Here is a 27,849-nt window from a genome sequence, read left to right on the forward strand (position 1 = left end):
TCAGCAGACATTTATTGGACGCCTCCTCCAGCCCCCATTTTGCTAAATTGTAGGTCGTTATGCTAGATTGTAGGTATCCTCAGGGAAATATAATATAGTCTTAAAAGAGCTGGTGATGGGCAGAGGTGGGGAGAAAGTCCATTAAATTGCATAAAGGTATATGATCAAGTTTGCTGCTGCTACTGCTAAGTCGCTTCAGTCGTGTCCGACTCTATGCGACCCCATAGACGGCAGCCCAACAGGCTTCCCCGTCCCTGGGATTCTCCAGGCAAGAACACTGGAGTGGGTTGCCGTTTCCTTCTCCAATGCGTGAAAGTGAAAACTGAAAGTGAAGTTGCTCAGTCATGTCCGACACTTAGCGACCCCATGGACTGTCAGCCTACCAGGCTCCTCGGTCCATGGATTTTCCAGGCAGGAGTACTGGAGTGGGGTGCCGTTGCCTTCTCCGATGATCAAGTTTAGCAGCCTTCTATTCCCAAGCTATCATCTTGAACCTGTCGTACTATCCCAGAATGACAGCTCTGAAAGGCCTGTAAGAGCATTGCCTGGTGCCTGGTTCAAACCCTACTCGCTGCAACTTATTTTGCAGAGGAAACTATAAAAGTTTGAGGGTTTATATTTTAACAAATGAGATTAACTATTCATATCTAGCATTTTAACTTTTTTTGAAAAATAAGATATACCTTAATTTCTGGCATTTTCTGCGTTTTAATTTCATATGAATCTGATCTTCCAGACCTAGTCTTTCTCCCTGAGCTACAAATAGTACATGAACCAGGTATTTTTACAGCTTACATTTAACTTTGAACTATCTTAGGCATTCAAGCAAAATTCCTAAAACAGCAAGTTTCCTTCATTCATTTTCACTTTTTATCTGTGTTTAAACTGGAACCAAATGAGCATCACAAATGTACTGATTAACAGTCGTGAGCAAAACCTTGCTTAGTTCTAGAAAGAAGAGATGTAATCCATGTCCTCAAAAAACTTTACAATCTATTTGAAGCCCTATATTCATATTCACACTCGTGGAGATTTACACTGTTATCAGAACTTCAATCTAAATCTCATATATTGCTGAGAAAAAAGTGCATAACCATGCCAATTCTGAATTTCAATATAATAAGGCAAGAAGCCTCAGTTTCTCAGACAAGTTGAAACTTTCTCCCTGCCTCATCAGTAAATAGGACAGTAGCTTCCTCACCAGTATTCAACTTCAAACTTTAAAAGACTAGGTGGATGCTGTTTAATCATTTAGGAGTGGGTTCCTGAGGGGAATCATCCGGGCTCCTTCTGGTAGTCTCTCCCTTATGTTTTGTCTACCTTTGATCCTTGTCTACTATCATCATTAGCATCGCCACAGGAACTCCCAAAGGGGAAAAGCAGAAGAGGTGAAAAACATCAAATTCACTCACTGAATACATCCTTTTCTAAGATCTGCAAAGTCAAACACTGATAAAATGAGCTAAAGCTTTCTGGACTACTTAAAACAGCAAGTAGTCTTCTGTGTTCGGTTAATGATTCTGTTAGGGGAAGCACACTGATTGAAACCGCCCACCCTGGCCAGTCACGACCATAGTAACCATTTGCATGAGTTGTTTTATGACAGGAGATCCTGATAACTAATAAGCCACCACCAACCGAAAGAGTTCGGGAAAGGTCAAAAGGAGACACCGCGTAGGTCGAAAGGAGACACCGCGTATCCGTCCACTTCCCAGAATCCCTCTCGCTAGCATCCATCTTGGGTGAGTGATGCGTGCGCCACCAGGAAAGACTCTGAATTAGAATGATTGGCCGAAGACCACCGGGAAACTAATCCCATCACCATAAAACCCAAGACTGCGAGCCACGAAACAGAGCAGTTCTCCTGGGTTCCCTTACCCTACTGCTCTCCACCTGGGTGCCCTTTCCCAATAAAATCTCTTGCTTTGTCAGCACATGTGTCTCCTCAGACAATTCATTTCCGAGTGTTAGACAAGAGCCCAGTTTCGGGCCCTGGAAGGGGTCCCCCTTCCTGCAACAGTTCTATAATCATTGAAACATTTTTTTGGACTGATCTCTCAATAGGAAATTGTTAATACTAGTGTTAGTTTCCATATTTTAAATCAGAATCTCTATGTAAAAAGTCACATCCTGAGTAGTGGACATAAGAGTCAGACAATCCTGGATTTGAGCCTTGATTCTGCTGTTTTGTTGTTTAGTCACTAAGTCATGTCAGACTCTTTGTGACTCCATGGACTATAGCCTGCCAGGCTCCTCTGTCCTTGGGATTTCCCAGACAGGAATACTGGAGTGGGTTGCCATTTCTTTCTCCAGAAAATCTTCCAGACCCAGAGATCAAACCCATGTGTCCTGCATTGGCAGGCAGATTCTTTACCATTGAGCCGCCAGGGAAGCCCTGCTGTTGATTGGTTCTCTAATCCAGAACAAGTTAGTCTGACAGCCTCATTTTCCTCTTGTTCAAGATGGAAAGAACAATACCTGGATTGTTGACTGAAGTAAAAATGCACAATGTGAGAGCTGTGAGTTTCAGTTTTATTTGGGGATTTACTGAGGACTATAGCCCAAGAGACTGTCTCAGGTAGCTCTAAGGAACTGCTCTGAAGAGGTAGGGGAGAGGTGATCATGTCTTTGATTGTGGAGAAGGGAGTGGGTAAGTGCCGTCAAGCACATCTTGGTAGAGGGCTACTGCTAGTCACAAGGCACAGATATGTTAGTTAATGATTTTAGTGCTTTTCTAAGTATGGGAAAATGCAAAAAGTTGTGTTGCGGGAAAATGGGGCATGAGAGGATGGTCACTTCCCAAGTCTTGGGCAAGACCCCGGGATAAGCCACAAAGTGAGGGTCCTTGGCTTCCTACAGGAAATAATTCAAGAACTAGATGAAGGAGAGTGAAAGCAGGTTTACTGAGGGAGTTACATCCTCCATAGAGTGTGGGCCATCTCAGGAGAGAAGCCCCATGGTTGTTAGTTTTTATAGGTTGGGTAATTTCATAGGCTAACAAGTGAGAAGGTTATTCCACCTATTTGGGGAAAGGAGTGGGGGTTTCTAGAAATTGGGTTACCACTCACTTTTGGGGCTTTTATGGCGAATCTCAGAACTGTCATGGTGCCTGCATGTATGTCATTGAGCATGCACATGTATTACAGTGAGCTTATAATGAGGCTCAAGGTCTGTTGGAATTTGAATCTCCCACCATCTTGGGCCTACTTGGTTCTAAATGGTATTTGTCCTATCCTCTGTTTTTTTTTTTGGCAGGGGGAGGGAGGCGGAGGGCAGGCCACACGGCTTGTGGAATCTTAGTTCCTCCATCAGGGGTTGAACCTGGGCGCCTGCAGTGAAAGCACCAAGTTCTAACCAATGGACCACCAGGAAATTCCCCTGTGTATCATTATTTTAATGGTTGTGCCCTGCCTCCTTCCCTCCTGTCTCAACTGGATTCAAATTTTCTCCTGAAAATATCCATCTGAAGGCCTATTCTGCCAGTTTTCCCAAAGCACAGAGTGCCTCAGTCCTGATCTCTGCCCTCAACTCCTTTCAGAGTGTGTTGAAGGTCAGCCACCACAGTGACTAATGACTCAATCCTTTTAGAGATACATGACAAGCGTGACATTCTTTAGTTCAAAGGTTGTGGGGATTAAATGACATAATGTTAACAGTAACCAACACAGCACTTGACACAAAGTAAATATTAAGGAAATGTTTGTTCTTATTAACTGTGGTTAACCCAGGTAATTAACTATGTCTGCTTTGTTATTTCTCTGAATAATTACAAGTTGGGCAAAGCACAGAGCCCCAATATTTGGGCATGCAAAATAATGGGTACTGGAGGGACTGCAACTCTTATGGCTTTCAGAGGACAAGTCAAATTTTTAAGGTGAAGCTGAAATCAGTGTAGAACTTAGACCTTTTGTTACTAAAACACCGTTAGAGAAGAAAAACTATTTCCCTCTACTCAGGTTCATTGGGCCTATAATTAGACTGATGAAAGACAGATTAACAAGAGGAAAACCAACATGTTTCTTAACATATGCATTGCACATGCACAGGGAACAGTCAGTCAGTAGTGACTCAAAAGGGTGGTCAGAACTTGGGCTTATATAATGTTAAAAAGCAAAATTCAGCTCAGCAAATGTAAAGATTTTATTGGCTTTATTCAATAATTTATGAGTCAGGCAGCATCCAACCAACAGATATAAAGGTGCTCTGAGGAGTTATCTAAAATAAGAGACTTTTATAGGCAGAAAGGAGACAGAACAGTTAATTATACTAGACAAAAATCAGATTAGTTACAGCAAAGTCATTTCCTTTGGGGGATGAAGTAAAGTGAAGTGAAGTTGCTCAGTCGTGTCCAGCTCTTTGCGACCCCATGGACTGCAGCCCACCAGGCTCCTCCATCCATGGGATTTTCCAGGCAAGAGTACTGGAGTGGGGTGCCATTTCCTTCTCCAGAGGATCTTCCTGACCCAGGGATCAAACCCAGGTCTCCCGCATTGTAGGCAGACGCTTTACTGTCTGAACCACGAGGGAAATCCTTTTAGGGGATGGCAGGGATCTATCAGGCAGATTACCTAATAGTACAACAAGCTACTCCAGTATTCTTGTCTTGTTTTTAACAGTAGTATCTTAACCCAAGAAAGCAATAAACTTTTAGAGAAGTAACAAGACAGAGGAAAACGACATTGAGTTTAGATATTCAAAGCAAGTTGTGAGTAAATATATGAAGTTGAGCAAGTAAACATATGAAGCATTAATGAAAAATAAGGGCTAGTTAGTAAAGTTTGTTGTGTAGATTCCTCTGGTGCCCTCTCTGGGCTCATAAGGTCAAGAGTTTTCTGTCCTTCCTAGTAGAGAGAGGAGCAGGAACACCTTTATGTCCTGCTTTTAGGCAAATAAGAGACAGGCAGAGATCCTTTATTTTTAATTATTTATTTTTGGTTTTGGCTGTGCTAGGTCTTCTTTGCTGCTCGCGGGCTTTCTCTAGTTGTGAACCGGGGCTCCTCTCTAGTTGTGGTGCATGAACTTCTTATTAAGGTGGCTTCTCTTGTTGTGGAGCAGAGGCTTTAGGCATTCAGACTTCAGTGGTTACGGCATGTGGGCTCAGTAGCTGTGGAGCACGGGCTTAGTTGCCCAGCAGCCTGCAGAATCTTCCTGGATCAGGGATCGAACCCGTGTCCCCTGCATTGGCAGGCAATTCTTAACACTGGACCACCAGGGAAGTCCAGAACTTTTCTTGTATCTGCGTCTTCTCAGTTGCCTTCAGCTCAAAATAATGCTATACTAAAGTGGCACAGTTTGAGGTGGCATATTCTGCTACCCTTAAAAACACTCAACATTATAAAACAATGGGAAAGTGGAAGGTCAAGAAGGTCCCCTGACAAACAAAAGTCATGAGTGTACAGTGCATCTCACTATGATAAGAAATGACATTCTTTATCAAAAGAAACACATATCTTCCTAAAAAGAGGACTCTTCTAAAGATAATCTTTGTGTGAAAGTCTGTTTTCCAGTTCTTTTCCCTTTTATTTTCACTTTCTTCTTCAAGTCCCTTTTTTTTCTTCTCTCTGCTATTGCATGTAACAGCTCCACTCTTTAAACTTTGGCCTAGTGTGGCCAAAACCCCCTTTCTTTGTATGACAGTGTGATACAATAAGAAATACATATTTGTTCTTCATCTCCAGGTCTGGCACAGAGCTTTCAACCCTCATTATTTCCTAAGTGGTAAAAGCAATAGGAGCATCTTTTGTTATATTTGGTTTTGTCCTGTTTCTGAAATACCTCCAGAGCAATAAAGGTGGAAGGAATGTCTTTTGTTTTTCATAACAAGCCCCTTTCACCACACTGGAGTTTATATTAATGAAGTGACTTTCGGAAAGCCCCTAAGGATGGAGGCTGGATGCCAGGGGAGCCAACCACGTGATTCCAAGGTTGGAACTTTCATTTCCTTCTCAAGGTCCATTGAGGGATGAAGCACTGGAGATTGAATTCAATCACCAGTAGACACTTATATAATCACTCATGCCTATATAATGAAGCCTCCATAAAAACTCTAACCAAAGGGGTTCTGAGAACTTATGAGTTGCTGATCACATTTAGATGCTGGGAGGGTGACACAACCTAAAAGATAAAGGAAGTTATGTGCCTTTTCCCCTGTATCTCACCCTTGTGTATCTCTTGCTTATGGCTGTTTCTAAATTGTATCTTTTTATAATAAACCAATAATCTAGTGTTAGCAAGAATTCAACAAAGCAAATTTTAAAGATCTAACTGGCTTTACTGAACAACTCATGAATCAGGCAGCATCCCAACTTACTAGTAGAAAAGAGCTCCAAAGAGTTACAGAAAAGGAGAGGTTTTTAGAAGCAAGACAAGAAAATCATAAACAAAAAAGATTATTTCAGGACTTCCCTGGTAGTCCAGTGCTTAAGTCTCCATGCTTCCTCTGCAGCAGGGGGCAGAGGTTTGATCCCTGGTCAGGGAACTAAGATCCTGCTTGCCTTTCAGCACAGTCAAAAAAGCAATAAATGATAAAAAGATTATTTCAGGTTTAGATAACCTACCTATGGGAGACAGAATTCGTCTTTGTGACAAATCACCTAACCTTTCTTTGGAGGATGGAAAGCATCTCATTGGTCCTGACCAGAAAATTCTGCACTAATTAGAAATTGGTTTTAGCACAAGTGACTCCATCTTGGACCTGTTGTGTTTTTTTGCTTGGTTGGTTTTTGTTTGTTTTCTTTTTGTTTTTTAGTTTCGTAACCAAGGACTGAACCCACATCCTTGGCAGTGAAAGCACGAAGTCCTAACCACTGGACTACCAGGGAATTCCCTCTTGTTTCTTAACATTAGTAAGTAAATTGTTTTCCTGGGGTCTGTGAACCATTGCAGTAAGTTATCAAACCTTAGGAGGGGTTCTTGGGAACCTCCAAGTTATAGCTGGTAATCAGAGGCACAGGTAAAACCTGAACTTGAGATTGGCATCTAAAGTAGAAGGAGGGGAGAGTCTTGTGGGACTGAGTCCTTAACCTGTGGCATCTGCACTAAGTCAGGGCCGTCAGTACCAGAACTGAGTAATATTAGGAACACCGAGCTGGTGTCGACCAAGAACTGGGAAAATGCCTCGTACTGGAATATCCACACATTTGGTGTCAGAAGTGTTGTTGAGTACAGAAAAAGGAATCTTCTTTTCTTTTACTTTGTTTTCTAATATAATAAGTAGGTTATTATTTTCTTTAAAAAATGTTGAGGAATCTAATTACAAATAGCACAAAGTCAAATTTCTCAAGTATCAAGTTTCTGATCTAAGCCCTAGTACAGCAGCAAATAGCTTCAGTAAGCCCATATCACTTCATCCTAACATAACTGTCCTTATAGTCCCTGATGGAACAGAATAACTTTACAATCTCCTTTCATTTTCTTCCCTTCTAGTCTTAGGAAATCCCATAAAGAAAACTCCTCAGTCTTGCTTCCTCCCTGACACCCATAAGAGAGTTACCATACTGTCCTTTCCAAGGGCCACTCTCCATAACATGGGACTAAAATCACCACTGCTTGAGCAACACTGTCCAATAGAATTTTCTGTGATGATAAAAAAGCCTCTGTGCCATACAATATATGGTAGCTACTAGACACATGGAGATCCAATTGCCAACATCTGCTGGATCATTGAAAAAGCAAGAGAGTTCCAGAAAAACATCTATTTCTTCTTTATTGACTATGCCAAAGCCTTTGACTGTGTGGATCACCAGAAACTGTGGAAAATTCTGAAAGAGATGGGAATACCAGACCACCTGACCTGCCTCTTGAGAAACCTATATGCAGGTCAGGAAGCAACAGTTAGAACTGGTCATGGAACAACAGACTGGTTCCAAATAGGAAAAGGAGTACGTCAAGGCTGTATATTGTCACCCTACTTATTTAACTTATATGTAGAGTACATCATGAGAAACGCTGGGCTGGAAGAAGCACAAGCTGGAATCAAGATTGCTGGAAGAAATATCAATAACCTCAGATATGCAGATGACACTACCCTTATGGCAGAAAGGGAAGAGGAACTAAAAAGCCTCTTGATGAAAGTGAAAGTAGAGAGTGAAAAAGTTGGCTTAAAGCTCAACATTCAGAAAATGAAGATAATGGCATCCGGTCCCATCACTTCATGGGAAATAGATGGGGAAACAGTGTAAACAGTTATCAGACTTTATTTTTGGGGGCTCCAAAATCACTGCAGATGGTGACTGCAGCCATGAAATTAAAAGATGCTTACTCCTTGGAAGAAAAGCTATGACCAACCTAGATAGCATATTGAAAAGCAGAGACATTACTTTGCCAACAAAGGTCCGTCTAGTCAAGGCTATGGTTTTTCCAGTAGTCGTGTATGGATGTGAGAGTTGGACTGTGAAGAAAGCTGAGCGCTGAAGAATTGATGCTTTTGAACTGTGGTGTTGGAGAAGACTCTTGAGAGTCCCTTGGACTGCAAGGAGATCCAACCAGTCCATTCTGAAGGAGATCAGTCCTGGGATTTCTTTGGAAGGAATGATGCTAAAGCTGAAACTCCAGTACTTTGGCCACCTCATACGAAGAGTTGATTCATTGGAGAAGACTCTGATGCTGGGAGGGATTGGGGGCAGGAGGAGAAGGGGACGACAGAGGATGAGATGGCTGGATGGCATCACGGACTTGATGGACGTGAGTCTGAGTGAACTCCGGGAGTTGGTGATGGACAGGGAGGCCTGGCTGCAATTCATGGGGTCGCAAAGAGTCAGACACGACTGAGTGACTGAACTGAACTGAACTGAAGACACATGGGGGTGGCTGTTGGGAGCTTGAAATGTAGCTAATGTGACTAAGGAACTTTGAATTTTTTATTAATTCAAATCTAAGTAAGCACATGCGGAGAAGGCAATGGCAACCCACTCCAGTATCTTGCCTGGAAAATCCCAGGGACGGCGGAGCCTGGTGGGCTGCCGTCTCTGGGGTCACACAGAGTCGGACATGACTGACGTGACTTAGCAGCAGCAGCAGCAAGTAGCCACATGTGGCTAATTGCTATCATATTGGAGAGAGCAACTTTAGAGGTATTTTACTCACTTTCTTTGTTTAATCTGAGGGTCAGACCTTATTCATAGTTCATTCAAAAGGCAATGACACCCATTTGAAACCAAAGAACAATCTATCCGTGGCAGGCATAAGCTATCAGGTCATCAGTTCCACCTATTTCTGGAAAATTTAATATGATTTACAGGCACAGGAAAGAGGGTTTGTTAAAAATTAGTTTCCATTCATAAAGATCATATTCATACTTTAATCATACATAAAATCATACATTATATCACATATGTTAGAGGTAAAAGATACACTTGTACACAGTGTATTTTGGGGCTTCCCTGGTGGCTCAGAGGTTAAAGCGTCTGCCTGCAATGTGGCAGACCTGAGTTCGATCCTTGGGTCAGGAAGATTCCCCTGGAGAAGGAAATGGCAACCCACTCCAGTATTCTTGCCTGGAGAATCCCATGGATGGAGGAGCCTGGTGGGCTACAGTCCACGGGGTCGCAAAGAGTCAGACACGACTGAGAGACTTCACTTTCACTTTCAGGGAGAAACAAGTACCTTGTGTTTCTCCCCAGAGGCCTGCCTAGAGCAGGCCCTGAGAGTCTTCTCCACTCTATAATTCTAACAGATCCAGCCTAACCCTGAGATATCTCAGCTCTGGGGATGAAACCAAGCAGAGCCCTGTAGTACCCTCCCTGGTACAAAAGCTCCTCTGTGTCCCCCTGTTTCTTGTTTGTAGAAGGCTTTGTGGCTTCCCTGGGGGCTCAGTGGTAAAGAATCCGCCTGCCAAGGCAGGAGACGTGGGTTTGATCCCTGATCTGGGAAGAGCCCACATGCTCTTGAACCACAGCTCTTTAGGCTGTGCTCTGGGGCCCTGGAACTGCAACTGTTGAGCCCATGAGCCACAGCTACTGAAGCCCGCAAGCCCAGAGCTTATGCTCCACAACAAGAGAAGCCATAGCAATGAGAAGTCCGTTCACTGCAACGAAGGGTAGCCCCAACTAGAGAAAAGCCCAAGCAGCAAGGAAGACCCAGCACAGCCAAAAACACATAAATAAATAACATTATTTTTAAGAAAAAGTCTTTGGTCTCCTAGGCCTTCCCTGAGTGCCAAAGAGCAGACCCAAGCGGTTACTAATTAGGGAGATGAGGGAACACAGAAACGAAGGATAGGCAGTCAAGAAACAATTTAAAGCAGCCCTGGTTCCTCCCCAAAGAATATACATAACAATCTGACATTTGTGTTTGAGGTGTTCTGCAGGAACTAATGCCCCCAATCCAGGGGGAGGATGGTGACTACATGCTGAACACAAGCTCATAGACCCCAGACTGGTTGGAACGAGAAGGCTGATGATTAAAATTCCTGAAACCTCACCCTGTTAGCTCACCACCAACCAATCAGAAGAAAGTCATGCACCTTGTAACCCTCACCTCAAATGTTGCCTTTAAGAATGTATGTATGTGTATAACTGAATCACTTTACTGTACAGAAGAAATCAATGCAACATTGTAAATCAAATGAATTATACTTCTATTTAAAAAAAAAAAAGTGAAGTTGCTCAGTCGTGTCTGACCCCTTGCGACCCCATGGACTGTAGCCCACCACACTCCTCCATCCCTGGGATTTTCCAGGCAAGAGTACTGGAGCGGGTTGCCATCTCCTTCTCCAGAGGATCTTCCCAACCCAGGGATCAAACTAGGGTCTCCCGCATGGTAGGCAGATGCTTTACTGTCTGAGCCACCAGGGAAGTCACAATATCTATTAAAATATATTGATTTTTTAAAATTTTAATAAGTTTTTTTTAGAAGAAAAAATAATAACCCTTTCCTGAAAGCCTTCAGGGAGTTCAGGTCTTCTGAGCAGAAGTCACTTGTACTTCTGGCTGGGGGCCTACAGTAACCACTATACTTTCCTTCACTACAACCCAGTGTCAACAAATTAGCTTTGCTGCTCAGCGAGTGGACATGAGTTCAGAAATAGGGACATCTTAAGAGATCTCTTTATAAAAGGCATTTTCCATATGTTCACGTTTCCTACTCATGACCAACCTCTACAGTAGAGCTGATTTGGCACACAAAGACAAAATACAAACACCTCTGCACTCCCTCAAAAGATGAGGTCTAGAGAGATCTAATATCAGTTCCAGCCAGGTCATCAGTTGAATTCAGTTCAGTCGCTCAGTTGTGTCTGACTCTTTGAGACCCCATGGACTACAGCACGCCAGACCTCCCTGTCCATCACCAACTCCCAGAGCTTACTCAAACTCATGTCTATTGAGTCAGTGATGCCATCCAACCATCTCATCCTCTGTCATCTTCTCCTCCCACCTTCAATCTTTCCTAGCATCAGGGTCTTTTCAAATGAATCAGTTCTTCACATCAGGTGGCATTTCAGCTTCAGCATCAGTCTGTCCAGTGAACACCCAGGACTGATCTCCTTTAGAATGGACTGGTTGGATCTCCTTGCAGTCCAAGGGACTCTCAAGAGTCTTCTCCAACACCACAGTTCAAAAGCATCAATTCTTCGGCGCTCAGCCAAGTCTGCTTACCCTGAAAAGTTCTACATCTTACAGGTTTTCTGAAAAGTGGGAGATTCTGTTAACCTGTCTAACAGTGATGTAGCCTGGAATATCCTGTATGGTACAGCTTCCAAAAGCCCTTGACACTGTCAATCAGAGAAAAATTGCACAAACTAAAAGTTGAGAGTTAAGTTTTATTTGGGGACCTTACTGAGGACTATAACCCAGAAGACAGCCTCTCAGACTGCTTTGAGGAACTGCTCCCAAAAGGTAAGGGAGGAGCCAGGATATATTTCAGTTTTTGCTGGGGATGGGGAATGGGGGTGGGGGTGTCAGGGGGTGGAGACATATAGTAGAACATGAAAATCACAAAAACCAGACATCTCAAGTTAGTGATTTTAGTCCTTGACTACCTATAAGAATTAGTCCTTAGATATGCATCTTAACTATCTAGGACAGACAGTTTCCTATTTATCTCCATCCTGAATTCCCTTCAGGGCACACCATGGCGGGGTGGGCTGAGTGGGCGGCCAGCAGTTGCTCTGGCTTATGGCCTGATGGCAGGCAACATTCATTGTTTACTGGAACTGCAGGAAACAATCTTTGTTTATTGGAATTATATGCAACATTCCTTTTTCATAACACTTAGCACCTTGGTTTTTTTGTGTGTGTGTGTGTTTTATAATTAATTAATTTGGCTGCATCAGGTTCCAGTTGCATCATGCAGGATCTTTGTTGCAACAAAAAGAGTCTTAGCCACTGGACTACCAGGAAAGTCCCTGTTTCTTTACTTTTGATAATGGTGTTCTTAGTGCTTAACATAATGCTGGGCTTTGAATAGGTATGTTAATAATAATAGTAACTTTTAGCATAAACAAATGTACTAAATGTTTGAATTATCTTGGTTAATTCTTACAACAAGATAGGAGACAGAGGGAGAAAATTTAGAGATGCTATATAATTTACTCACAATCATGTAGCAGATAAGCTGCAAAGCCAAAATTGCACCCAGAATTCTGACCCTAGAAACTATCTTCTAATTTCCAATGAGTTCTACTGAACTTTAGCATTTGAAGTGCTTCCTAAAAATGCAGCTATTAGCATCAAACCAAACTTAATGAATTAGAATCTCAGACGGTAGGGTTTTAGAAACTTTTTTTTTTCTTGGCTGCACCTCACAGGCATGTGGGATCTTAGTTTCCCAACCAGGGTTCAAACCCTGCATTGGAAGCATGGACTTAACCACTGGACTGCCAGGGAAGTCCTGGAAACCTTAATTTTTAAACAAGCCCTCCAGATGGTGGTCATGCACCCTGAGGTTTAGGACCACTCTGTGGTAAAATGAGTGACAAGACAGGTCCTCTTTTGTTAGTACTACTTTGCCCCACACCTTGCAAATTCCCAGACCCCTAAGCTCTAAAAATGCCCATTCTCTCTCTTTTTTTAATTAATTTTTATTGGAGTGTGAAAGTGAAAGTCACTCAGTCCTGTTCTACTCTTTGCTTGATCCCATGGACTATACAGTACATGGAATTCTCCAGGCCAGAATACTGGAGTGGGGAGCCTTTCCCTCCTGCTTTACAATGTTGTGTTAGTTTCTATTGGACAGCAAAGAGAACCAGCTATACGTATACATATATACCCTCTTTTTTGGATTTCCTTCTCACTTAGGTCACCACAGAGCACTGAGTTCCTTGAGCTATACAGTAGGTTCTCATTAGTTAACCTATTTCATACATAGTATCAATAGTGTATTGCATACCCATTCTCTTGAACTTCCTGCCCTTAGAATGATAATCAGATCAATTTAACACTGTTACATGAAAGAAGAAATCTGACTCTCCTGAGTCCAGCAGAAAGCCTAAAAAACAAACCAAAAAAACCCACCTTGACAAACCCTACTATCAGTATTCTCCCATCCTCCCCTACTTCTAGTCTGGTTTTAACCTTATCAAGAGGATGCCCGCTCCAGGGACATCAGGCCTTGTTATCCAGTTCAGGTAAATTCTGGAGCCAGCCAGCCTTAAGATTTGGCTAACCTGCTGAGCAAACCAATCAGGACCTCTCTCCCCCTCACTACCTCCCTCCACCCCCATTCCAGCTACTTAAAACCGACCCAGGTTTACAGGTTAGTCCTTCAGCTTCCCTCCTGGGGGGAGGGGAGGCAAGGATCGTCCAAACTGATGGAGACCTGGGGTTGAGCCACCTTGTTCCTGAGAACCAGGCTGGGGCCAAAGACGTCCCAGGGGCTGAGGAACGTTCATCTTGGCAGGCGTGGCTTAAGTTTGGGGTGGCCAGATAAAGTACAGGATGCTCAGTTATGTCCCAAATATTGCACAGGACAGACTTACTCTAAAAAAGTAGTTGGTGTTTATCTGAAATTCAACCTTAACTAGGCGTCCTGGTTTTATTTACAAAATCTAGCAGTCTACTCATTCCAGTACTCTTGCCTGGAAAATCCCACCGACGGAGGAGCCCGGTAGGCTGCAGTCCAAGGGGTCGCTGAGTCGGGCACAACTGAGCGACTTCACTTTCACTTTTCACTTTCATGCATTGGAGAAGGAAATGGCAACCCACTCCAGTGTTGTTGTCTGGAGAATCCCAGGGACGGGGGAGCCTGGTGGGCTGCCGTCTATCGGGTCGCACAGAGTCGGACACGACTGAAGCGACTTAGCAGCAGTAGCAGCAAGCAGTCTACTTGGGCCACAGCTCCCAAGCCCTTCGTAGGAGCGTTCCACCGTTGGTACTGTATCCACTAACATCTTAAACATCTGGTTAGAAGGAACGCTAAGGAGAGGACCTGGGAGGACTGGGGTCTGTAATAGGGAAGAGTGTGTGGGAGCGTGCAGGGGTAATTCTGTTACCTTTTAATTATCAGAGAACGGAGGTTTGACGGAGGAACTCGTAATTTCAGTACTACTTACCTCCCTCACTGTCCCCAAATGTGTGGCCGGACTGCGGTCCTAGCTTAGGAGGGGCTCAGAGACAGCTTACGTGTCCCGGCTGGCCCAGCTGGAGTCCTGCGACCCAGCCTCCCCGGCCGCGGCGCTGGCCACGCCCCACTTTGTTAGCCGACGCTTTTCTGGGTCAGCTGGTGCTGGCGTCAGGTGGAGGGATGGGCTGGCTCAGCTCGACCCGGCAGGGCTTGTTTACTATGGCCGATGATCTGGAGCAGCAGTGAGTTAACCTTGTCTCTTTTCTCTCTCTCCCTCTCTCTCTCGGGGCCGTGAACCTGGGACTGTCTGTGGCTGAAGAACAGTTTTAGACATCTTCCCGCCTTTCCTTTTCAGGTCGGCTTCCGGGGAGGTCTGGGGGTTGCGTTTGCTTGCTTTGCTTTTGCCCAGGAGTTGCGGCCGCGGAGCCGAGGGAGCGATGGAAGATAACGCTTGCCTGCAGCCCAGCGATTCTTACTTTCCACTTTAGTCTCGGCGATCTTTCCTCGCTCCCTTCTAGTGCCTGCGCCCTGGGATTAGATTTAGTGGTGATGCCTCAGATCCCTCAAAGCAAGCGTGTGTGGACGCGGGTGCGGGGGTAGCAGCCAGGTTTGCTGCTAGTCTGTGTTTGCTCCCGGACGCGAGTCGGAGGTGTAGGAAGAGCATCGCTTAGCCCCGCGACGCTAAGGCTTGGAAAGCGGAGAGAGGGCTCCCCTGGGCTGGGATTGGTCTGGCTTAATAGGCTTGCAAGTTCCTTTAGCTTTCGCCCGGCGAGACGCTTAGTCGCCAGCAATCCTAGTTGATAGTTTGTAATCATCATTAACAATCTCCTTAATGCTACGGTTTCAGAATTAGAGCTTTTGGATTTTGTTACTGCGATCTCAATGACATCAAGTTTGGGATGCCACCTGTAGGTGGTGTGGCAACCACTTCACCGTCTGATAGGAACAAGGAAAAGTTGCTTGGAGAATGACTCAGCTTCCACCCAAGCCGGGCTTATACCAGAACTGGGCCTTTCCTGAATCCCGTGTTCCCCCCATTTTGGAGCTGCTTGCAAAACTAATAACGTTATGACAGTAATAGCTTCCCAGGCTTGAAGGAATTGCCAAGGAGAGTGGTACTTTCCAAAATGATGCTTTCAAGAGGAAATTTACAATACCTACAATGACTTAGGGAAACACAGAATATTAGAATTGATATTCAGTCAGTGCAGTTTCTTTTTACAAATGAAGAATCCAGTGTCCAAAGAAGTTAGACCCCAGTATCACAGAGGTCTAGAACAGGCTTCTTAGAGCACAGAACCTCTTGAGGCTCACCCACCATCAGGGTAAAGATCCCTTGACCCTAGAGGGATGAGACCATCCCAGTCAGGCTAAGCTCGCGGCTAAGGGGCCACTTTGCTTCTTGTCCCAGTTCCCCACCCCAGGCCTCCGCATCTCCCCAGGGGTACTGAGCAGATAGTGTGCCAGGTGCTATTTCCAGCACTTTACTGGTGGGATTTTCAGTGAAGAAGAGAGGTGGGATATCTGAGGATCTCTGCAGAGCAGCCCATGATGCTGTTGTTCCTTGGGACAGCATCTCTCCTGAATGCTGCTTTGGGCAGATGCGAGGCCATGTGGGGTCCAGATGACATGCTCTGACTTGTCACAGTCTCTGTAGGATGGAGAGAATGTTTGTCTCCTAAGACCAGCAACATTCTGTGGTCTTGGTGCCCGCACTTCAAGCCTGTAAGGAATTCCAGTGGATCATTTGAAGGGTTCTAAGTCTTCGTAGGATTGAGACCAACAGCTCTCATCTGGCTAAAGCCATGGATGGACGAGTTTCAGCTGCAGCCTCAGTAATTCAAACCTCTTAAGATCTGAGTAACCGAGATTTGCTACTTGGAAAGCACAGAATATGGATAGTTTATGATTTGGCCAGGGGAAAGAACATTTACTGAGAGTGTGTATTGTGCTAGGCATTATTCTGTGCTTTAATGTATTTGATCTTTATGACAACCCTATGAAGTAGATACTATTATTACCTCCCTTTTAAAGATGAGAAAACTCTGGCAGAGAAAGGCTAAATAATGTGCTAAGGGCACATTACTGATGAATAGTGATGCCAGGATTAGAACTCTGACCTCTGGCTTTAGGTCACATGTTCTTTCAGAAAGCAGGCAAGTGTAAAACTGGTTGTATATTGATAATCCATGTGTGGCCTTAAAAAGCTGAGGCTGGAATGTCCAGAGGAAACACAAGGAGAAACCTGGATTTGACTTTTTTTTTTTTTTTTTTTTTGGCCTTGTTTCTCAGCCGTGAGAGCACAAAGTCCCAACCACTGGACCACCAGGAATACCTGAAACCTGGAATTGAGATCCAGGTCCTGGTTCTGCTTCTTTTTCTAACTACATGTATGGCCTCTTTGGGCATCACTTTGCTCATCTGTTATATTAAGAGACTGGACTAGATTTTTAAGGAACTAGCCTAATCTAAAATTCTGCACTTCAAATGATGCAGCATGGTACCCGGTGTGTAGCGAGAGGGGATTCGTAGTAGTTGCCCTCATTCCTTCACAGAATGCCCTGCTTGACTATTCTGATGTTTACAGGCCCCATAGCTGGTAATGTCCATCCTGAAATCCACTTCATCCAGGCAGAGTTTAAGAAAAGAAAAATATGGGATGGAAGAGGAATAACAAAACTGATTCATTGAGCATCTGTTTTATCCCAGGCACCTTATGAGATTCCTTTCATATCTGGATGCTCAAAGACAGATTATTTATCAGGCCAACACCACTCTGCTGATAAATGACATTACTATGATGTAAATCTAGGGTTTTTTAAAAATTACTCTAACACTGGTACTTTCAACCTGTACCCTGCAATGACTTAAAGTCCCCTGGGTGTAAAGGAGAAAACAAGATAGGTTATCTTACCTGTTTTACTGCAAGCCATTGGTGGTGAACTTTCTACTCATATATAATCTGGAAACAAGGCCAGAGGCAACATGTGTCCTATCAGGGAATCAAAACTGGGCTTGAACCCAGGTCTCCCTCCTCTTACTCCCTGCCTATCCCAATACATCATTCAAGGCTGGACTGATTGCCTGAGAGCCCCGCTGGCCACTGACACAGTGCTCTGGACTCCCAGGGGCTGGGAAGCAGGCATACACCAACCCTGGTACTCTGCCAGGAGGGCAGGTGGCATGGGAATTTGTCCTACTCTAAAGGAACATACAGTCCTAGGGATGGCAAAGGAGAACTGAAACATTAGTTAAAAGTTGGCTTTTTCCCCCCCTTGTAGCCTCCTTGAACATTATAATAACCAATAACAAAGGGGAGTTGTAAAGCTCAAATGAGATAAAAAATGTGAAAGGGCTTTATAAACTGTAAAGTGCTGTACACATAGTATTCTGAGTATCTGTTGAAACAAAGGGTATGTTGTTGCTAATAACCATTTACCAGAGAAGAGTAACAGTTTATCAGGCTGCCATGGAATTGCTGACTGCCACAGGGGCAGGTTTCCTGAGCCTGGGAAACACCCTGCACCCTGATAACTCTTTTGTAACTGCCAGCAAGACTGGGGGTATCAATGTTTGCAATATTGCTAGTGAATGTTTCTGTGTGTTCCTGTCCCAGGCCTCAAGGCTGGCTGAGCAGCTGGCTGCCTACTTGGCGCCCCACTTCCATGTCTCAACTGAAGAATGTAGAAGCCAGGATCCTCCAGTGTGAGTAGAAGGTGGCTTGTGCCACCTCCCTCGGGAGCCCCAGGATACAGGGTCTTGCCAGAGCCTCGCCCACTGAGCCCACTGATTCTTGATTGACAATGCTCGATGTGGAAGGAAGGGATGTCCATGATTGGAGGGAAGCAATTTGGGCAGAGGATGCACATTCTATGATAGCGGTTCCTTAACATCTCCCGCCCTGTCCATCAGAACAGAAACCATCCAGCAGAAACCATTCTGCCACATCCCACAACTTCACCTCAAACCCTGTACCAGCTATTAACACACAATGTGTACAAATACACATTCACTTCTTCCTTCTCTTATTCTTTTTCCATCTCTCCCTTTCTCATCAGACAAACACTTACCCCCTTCCTAGCCAAGGACCAGCAATCCTATATTCTCTAATAATACTGTTCCTTGTATTCTACCCAATAAGCCACCCCTCCCCTTCATCCAGTTAGCAGAGTAGTTGGGTATTCCCACTGGCCAGCTCTCCTGGGCAATGTTCTGTGGGGTCAGGGCACCCCGTAGGAGCACCAGTAGCCACCAGTTCAAACAAGACCCTTGGGCCCATCTTCCCATATTTCTCATATGACCTCTCCTGCCCTGCACCTATTGCCCTAGCCATGGCTACCCTCTCTCTTAAGGGCCTGAGTAAGTACAGCCACAGAACAGTCAGTTTTCAAGCCTTTGTCTGAAATCCACGTGACTTACCTCAGGTAGCTCTGTTGTGTGACTGCCTTCACGCCAGCAGAGCAAACACTGCCCACCTCATCTTTCCCTAAGAAGGACCTGGCTTGACCCTCCCAGATACCCTCAGTGAGGACCCACTCTCCCTCGGTCAAGCCCCAGGCATATATAGGTACAAGAGTGATGAATGCTAGAGCTCTGTGGGGTCACTTCTACAGTGGACCCAAAGGGAGCCCAAGGAATACAATGGCCCCTCTTAATGCCTACAGATATCTACAAGGATCTTCCCTGTAGCTCAAATGGTAGAGAATCTGCTTGCAACGCAGGAGACCCGGGTTCGATCCCCGCATCTGGAGGATCCTCTGGAGAAGGGTATGGCAATCCACTCCAGTACTTTTGCCTGGAGAATCCAATGACAGACGAGCCTGGCAGGCTACAGTTCGTGAGGTGGCAAAGAGTCAGACACGACTGAGCAATTAAGACTACTAACACTAGACATCTACAAATTGTACCTGGAGTTGAACTCTTAGGCTGTATGATCAGAGAGTTGTAAAAGGAAAGGTGAGAGAGGCCAGGAAGGGTTTGGGGATGAGAGAGAGCTGAAAAGTGGCAGTCCAAGCAAAAAGATGACACAGTCAGCACATAGTCTTATCCCTCTGCCCTGGACCCCCTCTCCCCAGGCCTCCAGAACAAGTTCCTGGCTCGATATGTGTCCCTCCCAAACCAGAACAAGATCTGGACAGTGACAGTGAGCCCTGAGCTCAGGGACCGCACGCCCCTGGTGATGGTGCACGGCTTCGGGGGCGGCGTGGGCCTCTGGATCCTCAACATGGATTCACTGAGCACCCGCCGCACGTTGCACACCTTCGATCTGCTAGGCTTCGGGCGAAGCTCGAGGCCGACGTTCCCAAGGGATCCAGAGGGGGCCGAGGACGAGTTTGTGACCTCAATAGAGACGTGGCGGGAGAGCATGGGAATACCCAGTATGATCCTCCTGGGGCACAGTCTGGGAGGATTCCTGGCCACTTCCTACTCGATCAAGTACCCTGACAGGTAAGGAGGAGCCACCTGTCTCCATCACAACAGTGCCTTGCTGGGAATCTTCCATTACTCGTTTCCAGTTGTTCTCTTCCTGGGCAACTTAAGGGCTATGGTACCTTCAAGCAAAGAAAACTTGTCTTCTCCTTTTTCCTCCTTTAGAGTTAAACACCTCATCCTGGTAGACCCGTGGGGCTTTCCCCTCCGACCAGCTGACCCCAGTCAGGTCCGTGCACCCCCGACCTGGGTCAAGGCTGTGGCCTCTGTCCTAGGGCGTTCCAATCCACTGGCTGTTCTTCGAGTCGCTGGGCCCTGGGGTGAGTAGCCTGCAGATAGAGAAACTATTTCCTCCAACCACAGCTGTCCCATTCTAGAAGCCCCCCTGCGTCTGGACGCTCACCATCCCCTTTTGTTCATGAAAAGTGCGAATAAGCCTAGCATTATTATTTAAAGCTGTTAATCTGGACCAAATGTCTTGGTGGACAGTTTCAGAAGGTTTTTTCCCCCCCTTCATCTGCATGGAAAAAGTTTTTCTATTCAAGAGACAGATGGAGCAGAACTTCTATTCTGTGCCCCCAGAAAGAGAGAAAGGGGTTTCGAGATGACTCTTCCTCTACTGAGTTTTTATGCTACACGTGTGGGTTTGTAGCAGCTGTTGGCAAATCCTGTGAGTGAAGGGAGGAAAGTGGTGGGGCAGCCAGAGTGCATAAATTTAGTAGGCCCCAGCCTTCTGACCTCACACTGCCAGCACCTTCCTGTCTGGAGAGGAACCTTTTAATGAAGTAAAAGCAGCTTTCCTTTATGGTAAAGGTGGGGGACAGTCTATCTTGCACTGATGGCTTATATATACACAGTAATGTTCAGCAGCCAATTTTTAGGGGTTAATTGCGAGTGGATGAATAAGAGTTGTCTCTCTAGGCCCTTCAAGAGAAACAGAATGGCTATGTGGTAAAAGAGAAAAATGAGCGTTTGAGCAGAAGGTAGGCATCTGGGGAGAAAGGAAGGAAAACAAGAGACACAGGTGCCAAATGGGCAGAGGACTGGTCTTCTTAGGGCACCCAGCACTGTGCACTCCAGCAGACCTTCCCTAGTGCTCCAGGCAGGAGCCCTGTTCTAATCACTGTCCCCATTTCTGGAGTTGCCTCTGGCCAGGGCCACACATAGACATCAGAGCTAGTATGGTAGGGGCAGATGGCTGGCAGCCATGGAGGAGGGCGAGTGCCCAGGGGATCCCGCCACGCCTGCCTCTCACCCCTCCGCACACAGAGAGAGCAGACCAGAAGTGAGAGAGAGGCCGGAAGACTAGGCCCAGTTTTTACAGTGTGTTTCCAGTGCCCTACTGCTTGTGTATGGACTGTTGAAAGAAACGTGAAAGGAACAGATTTCTCGAAAACGGTGCCCCGAGTCTGAGATGCCAGTGTTAGGTTCGCCTCATCACTTGCATTCTGTTACAGGCCTGAACTGAGAGGGCTCTTGGTTTCATCCACTACCTTCAGAAGATTAAAAGGCCATAGACAGTCTCAGGGAGAAAAAGAACATAGCTCAGACCATAAAAGCAAAGCATCTCAACCATGGACTCTTGTGGGGTTTGTGGTCCTTGGAGGAAAGGATCTTGGGATTTCGTTGAGCTGCAAATAATCCGGTTACTCAGTGACCTTAGACTGTCCAGATTCTTTGGCAACTAACTGACTCTCGTTTGTAGTTACCTGGAGTTTCCCAAAAGACTTAACATGCTCTATCACTATAACTTTAAGTGTACAAAGCAAACAAACCGTTAAGAGAAATAATGTTTGGTTAAAGTTGTTAAAACATACAATGACAGGGGTCTCTCCTCCCCACTCAAACTGGCTCCTCCACGTTCTGTTCTCTCCTAGGGCCCGGCCTGGTACAGCGATTCCGACCGGACTTCAAGCGCAAGTTTGCAGACTTCTTCGATGATGATACTATATCAGAGTATATCTACCACTGCAATGCACAGAATCCCAGGTGAGGGCAGCTCTGGGAGTCAGCTCAACATCGATGGGTTTGGAGCTAAAACTCCAGCTGCTGGAAACTCCAGAACTATCCCAGGATCAGTCTATGCTGTATTTTTTTCTTCCACAGAGCTCTCATCCAGTTAGGGAAATGTAGGCATTAGCAGGCTTGCTTATTTCCAGAGACTTCCCCAGGGATAGGCAAAAAGGGATGGAGAAGATAATAGATTAATTAAACATACCACCTGTCTCTATAGAGGAAGACCCTTACTCTTTCCTGGAGGTAAGCAGTTAGCCTGACAGGCAAAGAGTCTGGAAAACATTTGCAAAGATCTTTTTTTTTTTTCAACTGAAGAAGTATTATGAACATAGTATTGTTGTAAAAGAAAAGAAAGGAAGCAAGTCCTCTCCTGTCCCAGACCTGTAATTCCTTCATTTTCTTGTTATTTTCTGTCTGAGATATCATGTGATATTGCTTCAGAGAACCTCCTTGTATATCTTCCTTGCCACACGTGTGGCTACATTCCTACAAATGAATTGCTGATGGAAAGATGATACATTTTAAAACGTAATGTTTGTGCACCTTGAAGTATTTACTGTTGGGATAGGAATGCCTTTTCTGTCTTTTGGAGAATTGAAGATGTCCCCAGAACCTCAACAAGCTTATGTTTATGACAAGTCAGGCAGTGGGCCCCTGGCCCGCACCCTGTGACCTGCCGTCTTGGCAGCCCAGCCAGGGCGGAGTCAGGGAGCTAATCTTCCCTTGGGCAGTGCCATGCAAGCTGCTGATACCAGGAGGCACCACCTCTGTGGGGACTTCCCCCCAAGCTGCTGGGAGGCAGTGCAGGCGGGCCAGGATCACTGGGAGCAGCCGCATCGCTCTGCCTCATTTCAGGCCTGTTCAGCCCGAAGCTGTGAAGCAGCTGGGACTTTGCATTCCAATAGCACTGTCTGAGCATTAACCTCAAATTCAGACTGCTTTCAGGCAGCGTGGGAACTGCCCATCCAGCATTCCTCAGAAGCTCAACTGATGGAAGGGCCCTGCTTAAACAGCAGTCTAGAAACTCAGTTCAGCAGTCGAATCAGCTTTCTGCTCGTGACCCCTCTCAACTGGGCTCAGTGCCAGTCTCATACCCTCAGAGGCCTTGCAGGCCCACCCCTAGTCCTTTCCCCAGAGTGTTCCCCAGTCTCAGTCCCACTTCAGTATAATGAATGGCCTCCCATCTAAGCCACAGAATATGTAGTCACACAACTCACTCAGGTCCTGGAAGAAGCAGAGATGATATTGGTGATGACCAGCCGCTTCCCCCAAACACCATCACTCAATTTTATAAGCCCCTGAGTCTTTTTGAGTTGTAATCTTGAGTTCATGGTAACTGTTACCATTCCCTTGGAAAACATAATTTAGTGAAAGAATAATATTTTGGGGGTGAGATACCTACTTCACTTCACTAAACTTAGGGGCTTTGTACATATTTTCATTTTCCCCATAATGACCTCAAAAAGTGGGTATAATTTCTCTCCAGTTTGTAGATGAGAGAACTAAGGTGTATTCTGGTTCCAAAACTTGCTAAGAAAGTAGAACCAGGATTTGTAGGTATGTCTCTCTGACTCCAGAGTCCATGACTGTTCCACTGTGCTGCAGTGTCTTAGGAAAGGGCTCTGTTCCTTTTGACCTGTGCAGAACTCAGGCTCCCCTTCATCTCAGGGATGCTAAGGAGACTGGGGACATAACCCCTGAACAGACCGAGCCTGCTGAGTGCCAGTCTCCCCAGCCTTTCCTGCTTCCCACAGAAGTGACAGAGCTGTCCAGACAGCTGGCTTCCCCTCCAGCCTTGCAGACCCTTCCCGACACAGCCTCTGAAAGCTCTCCCTCGGGAAATGACCAGGGAGCAATGTAGATTAGATTGGCCGTCATTGCTTCTCAGGTAGCACAAACTGCTACTCCCCCTGGGTCCTCGCAAGCCTGACATCTCATTCTGCAGCCTCCTCAGTTAACCCTCTGTGCTTCTGTAGTTCTTGCCCGTCAGAGCCCACCTCAAGGAGCCCTTCAACCCTCTCCTCCAGCCCCAGCCAGTCAACTCCCTAGTCTGTGTTCTCCTAGAACTCCACTACCCTTTCATAATTCTTGGGAAATCGGGAGTTAAGTCAATCCTGTAATTCATTATGTAACGCCTGAAGGATGAGGAAAATGGGAACTCCAGGAGGGCAGGCACTGCACGTGTCTTGTTCATATGTGCCCACCCTCCGCCCAGGCTGCCACATCAGTAGCTGCTAAATACATATTAACTTGTATTTAATACAGGTTGATATGGCACTCCTCAGTGCCATGGGGTTTTCACAGGTGTGTCCCTCCTACCTCATCTGTGTGCAGACCCTGTGGAGATTCAGTCCTGTCTCGTAATCTTCCTAATATTTAATGAGCCTAGTGCTGGGCTTGGAGGTAAACAAAAAGAGGCCAAAGATACTGCCCCAGCCTCCGAGAGACCCACAAATTGACATTCTATGCTGTGGCATTTACTCATCGCCTCGCCCTGTTTTGCTTTTCCAGTGGGGAGACGGCATTCAAAGCCATGATGGAGTCCTTCGGCTGGGCCCGGCGCCCCATGTTAGAGCGAATTCACTTGATTCGAAAAGATGTGCCCATCACCATGATCTATGGGGCCAACACCTGGATAGACACCAGCACGGGCAAAAAGGTGAAGCTGCAGCGGCCGGATTCCTACGTCCGAGACTTGGTACGTTGCCACCAGAGGAGACAGACTGAGGTGGAAATCTTGCCCCATGCAGCACATGTTGCTTGACTCAGTGTAGCTAAGAGACCAGGTAGCGAAGGGTGATGGGTGAGTCAGGGAGAAAGGGTAGAAAGGTTGAGATAGGGTCATGCATTTGAAAGGGTTGGCTCTCTGTAATATCATAATTCAAGGTTCCTCGCTTCTGTGTAGCCAGTCAAGCTAAAAGGCAGGTTCTTGTCCAGTAGTCAGGCATAGGGAGTATGCTGCCCCTCTTCCCCTGTAATTCTCACTCCAAATCAGAGCTGGGTACCATAGAGGCTGCCAAGAAGCCTTCCCACCATTCTCCTGCCTCCACCTTCATTTGCTAAGGAGTGTGCTTACTTATGGCTACCCACTCCAGTATTCGTGCCTGGAGAAGTCCATGGACAGAGGGGCCTGGCAGGCCATAGTCCATGGAATCACAAACAGACACGACTGAAGACTTTTCACTTCATGGTTACTTAGACTGGTGCCTCATGGGTCCTGGGTATCGAACCTGTGGATGACATGAGCATGGTGGAACTAGTGTGGAAGGAAAGATACAATCAGGGACCTAGGAGAAGTAAGGATGAGACATTGGGATTCACTGGTTGCCACTGGGAAGTGCCAAGATATGGGGAGAAAGGTGGACAGTTTTCTTAGATAAAATAAGTGCTTACAGGCAGCAGGCAAGCAGGTTTACAAGAAAAAGAAATGCTGTGGCAGCTTTCCAGTGCCTAGAATAAAGGGCCATCCTGCCCCTGGCGGGGTCCTCCCTCCATAGGAGATCGAGGGTGCCTCGCATCACGTGTACGCAGACCAGCCGCACATCTTCAACGCAGTGGTGGAGGAGATCTGCGACTCAGTCGATTGAGCTGCTCTTCCTGGAGGATGAGGAGAAAGCCAGAGAGTTGCTCTCACCTTCCTGTCTCCTTACTTACCCCTCTGTCCTTTCCTCACCAACTAACATGTGCCAGCCAGGCGGAGTCTCGGGCTGTCCCCAGGGCAGGGCCACAGAAGAACAAAGAGCGCTATGACCCCACACTGAAGGCTGGAGACAAAAGCCACAAGAGGCCTTGAGCTCCCACCCCAGGGAAGAGCATAAAGGGTTGTGGAGTGCCACCCCATTCTCTCCATGCCGGCGTCACTGGGCGGTGGTTGTGAAGGGACTGCACCAAGCCACGCCCCCCTGTGCCAAGGGAGAGCACGTGCTCCTCCCGGACAAAGGAGAGGCTCTTAACAGCCTGCCCAGGTCTGGAGTGTGTCTGCGGGGGGTGGGGGGAGGTTCCATGCAGGACATCTTCCTCCTCCATCACCCCTGGCCCCCCAGCCCATGCCAGTTCTGTTCAGGGGCTGGTTGGGGAACTGCCAAGAGCAGGTTCTGGAGCTCCCGCGACCTAAGAGGTCATATCCAAAGCTCTCATTAGCAGAGGAGGCAAAGGGCAGGACAAGGCATGGCTGGTCCATGGAGACACAGCTCAGGGCTCCTGGCAGACTCTGATTGCTAAGGTTTGAGGCAGGCATGGAGGCTACGGGGCTGGTCCTGGCCGAGGATAAGCCCACCTGGCCACACATTCCAGCCTCTGTACAGGGATTCTGGTTTCCTTCTCTGTGTCTCAGCCCTGGCTGCCTAAGCCGGGAACACTCAAGTGCTTCCTTCCCTGCCCCTTCTTTTTCCCACTGGGAGGCCTCTGGGCCTCCCTCTGTGCCTTGGGCCCTGAAGCCCCACCCATAGAACTGAGAACAGTGACCCCTGATGGAGAGAAGGGAAGGCCCTTCGACCCCAAGCCGTGTCTGGATCCCATCCTCTCTAGTATCTGCAGGGTTTTTTTGCCTGTTCACGTGAACCTCTGCCCAGGTTCCAGTGGGGAGCCTCCAGCCAGCAGTTCCCTGTCCTCATCAGCCACAGGATGGTTCTCACTGCCTGGCCCTCCATCCCTGTTGCCTGTCCTTCTGGTCTCCAGCTCATCTGTCCCTGACCTACCTGTCACTCTCTCCCGGGGACTGGTTCTGGGCAGTAGGCGGGGCCTAGCCGCAGAACTAGGGTAGCTCCCACCTACTTCTTCACTTTTGTAAAGCCAACCCTTTCACCAGAATAGTATTAACTCCTGGTGCTTTGTACTACTGGTCCAGCTGCCTTGGGCTCCTTTTCTATATTAATAAATAAATGAATCAAAATCACTCATGGTGATGATGTTTAGTATTGCTCTGACAAGAGTGCTGGGGGTGGTGCTGAATTCACAACCTCTCTTATGATGTCTGAGTTAGAGGAGGGGCCCTGAGAGGTACCCATGCACAAGCCTCCCCCCCACTCCTCTCCCATTTAGTGCATCGTCTGCCCTCTGGACCCCGCCCAGTCTCCAGGTCAGCACAGGTCATCTCAGCCAACCACTTGAGAGGATAGATGAGGGTTGGGTGGGCCAAGCCCCAGTTCACAAGAGAATTAGGCTGAACTGAGTGCTCCCTACTGTCCATTAAATAGCCCTGTCATCTGAAGTTCACCTTGGCCTCTACCTGGACAGCTTCCTATGCCCTATTCTGCTTGCCCTTAGTGTTAGCCACTCAGTGGTGTCCAGCTCATTGTGACCTCATAGACTGCAGCCTGCCAGGCTCCTCTATCCATGGGATTCTCCAGGCAAGAATACTGGAGTGGGTTGCCATGCCCTTCTCCAGGGGATCTTCCTGGCCCAGGGATAGAACCCAGGTCTCCTACATTACAGACAGATTCTTTACCATCTGAGCCACCAGGGAAACCACTCATCCTCAATCTCAGTTCAAATATTCCTTATGCATTATGCAGGGAAGCTTTCCACTGACCCGCTCCCCAGATGAGACCTGCATCCCTTCTTCTGTGTCTCCGTGGCTTACTCAAATGCCCCTTTGTAAAACTTACACTTGTAGTCACTGGTTTCATGTCTGCCTTTCCTCCCCAGACCACAAGCTGCTTAAGCAATAAAGGGCATGTCTGGCACCTAGTTCTTGTTCAGTAAATGTTTATTTTGATTGAGCCAAGAGAAGTGAGGTATGCCAAGTGTCCAAATGTGTTCAAATCATTACCAGCAGTGCCTGCTTTGCTGGCTGACTCCAGCTAGGCACAGAATTCAGCAGCTCCGAATGGCACTTAATACTGCATTTGCCATTATGAATGAATGAATGGACAAGTTAGTAATCTGTATGTGATTCAATTACAT

At 46.5% G+C, this 27,849-nt stretch overlaps 1 protein-coding gene across 2 annotated transcripts; it reads left to right on the forward strand.

The window, feature by feature from the left end:
• The first annotated feature begins 14,612 nt into the window (after positions 1-14,612).
• ABHD4 (abhydrolase domain containing 4, N-acyl phospholipase B) lies at positions 14,613-26,839 on the forward strand. 2 transcript variants are annotated; one of them, XM_040227192.1, is made up of 7 exons: positions 14,613-14,741; positions 18,116-18,204; positions 19,575-19,947; positions 20,095-20,249; positions 21,807-21,918; positions 24,457-24,643; positions 25,443-26,839. In XM_040227192.1, the coding sequence occupies exons 1-7, from the start codon at positions 14,680-14,682 to the stop codon at positions 25,530-25,532; spliced, it is 1,068 nt and encodes a 355-aa protein (XP_040083126.1). In that variant the 5' UTR covers positions 14,613-14,679; the 3' UTR covers positions 25,533-26,839. The 2 variants fall into 2 exon arrangements, with proteins under 2 accessions (XP_040083126.1, XP_040083127.1); XM_040227193.1 differs by having other exon boundaries at positions 14,710-14,854; positions 25,443-26,396.
• The last annotated feature ends 1,010 nt before the right edge of the window (positions 26,840-27,849 follow it).

The sequence above is a fragment of the Oryx dammah genome, unplaced genomic scaffold, assembly GCF_014754425.2.
Source record: "Oryx dammah isolate SB20612 unplaced genomic scaffold, SCBI_Odam_1.1 HiC_scaffold_26, whole genome shotgun sequence".
NCBI classification, from domain to species: domain Eukaryota; kingdom Metazoa; phylum Chordata; class Mammalia; order Artiodactyla; family Bovidae; genus Oryx; species Oryx dammah.

Bases quoted from the DNA above. Each gene is read 5' to 3' on its own strand.
- ABHD4 (XM_040227192.1), top strand. From the start codon at position 14,680: ATGGGCTGGCTCAGCTCGACCCGGCAGGGCTTGTTTACTATGGCCGAT. The intron at 18,205-19,574 runs GTGAGTAGAAGG...CCCTCTCCCCAG, and splicing joins AGAAGCCAGGATCCTCCAGT to GCCTCCAGAACAAGTTCCTG. The intron at 20,250-21,806 runs GTGAGTAGCCTG...GTTCTCTCCTAG, and splicing joins TCGAGTCGCTGGGCCCTGGG to GGCCCGGCCTGGTACAGCGA.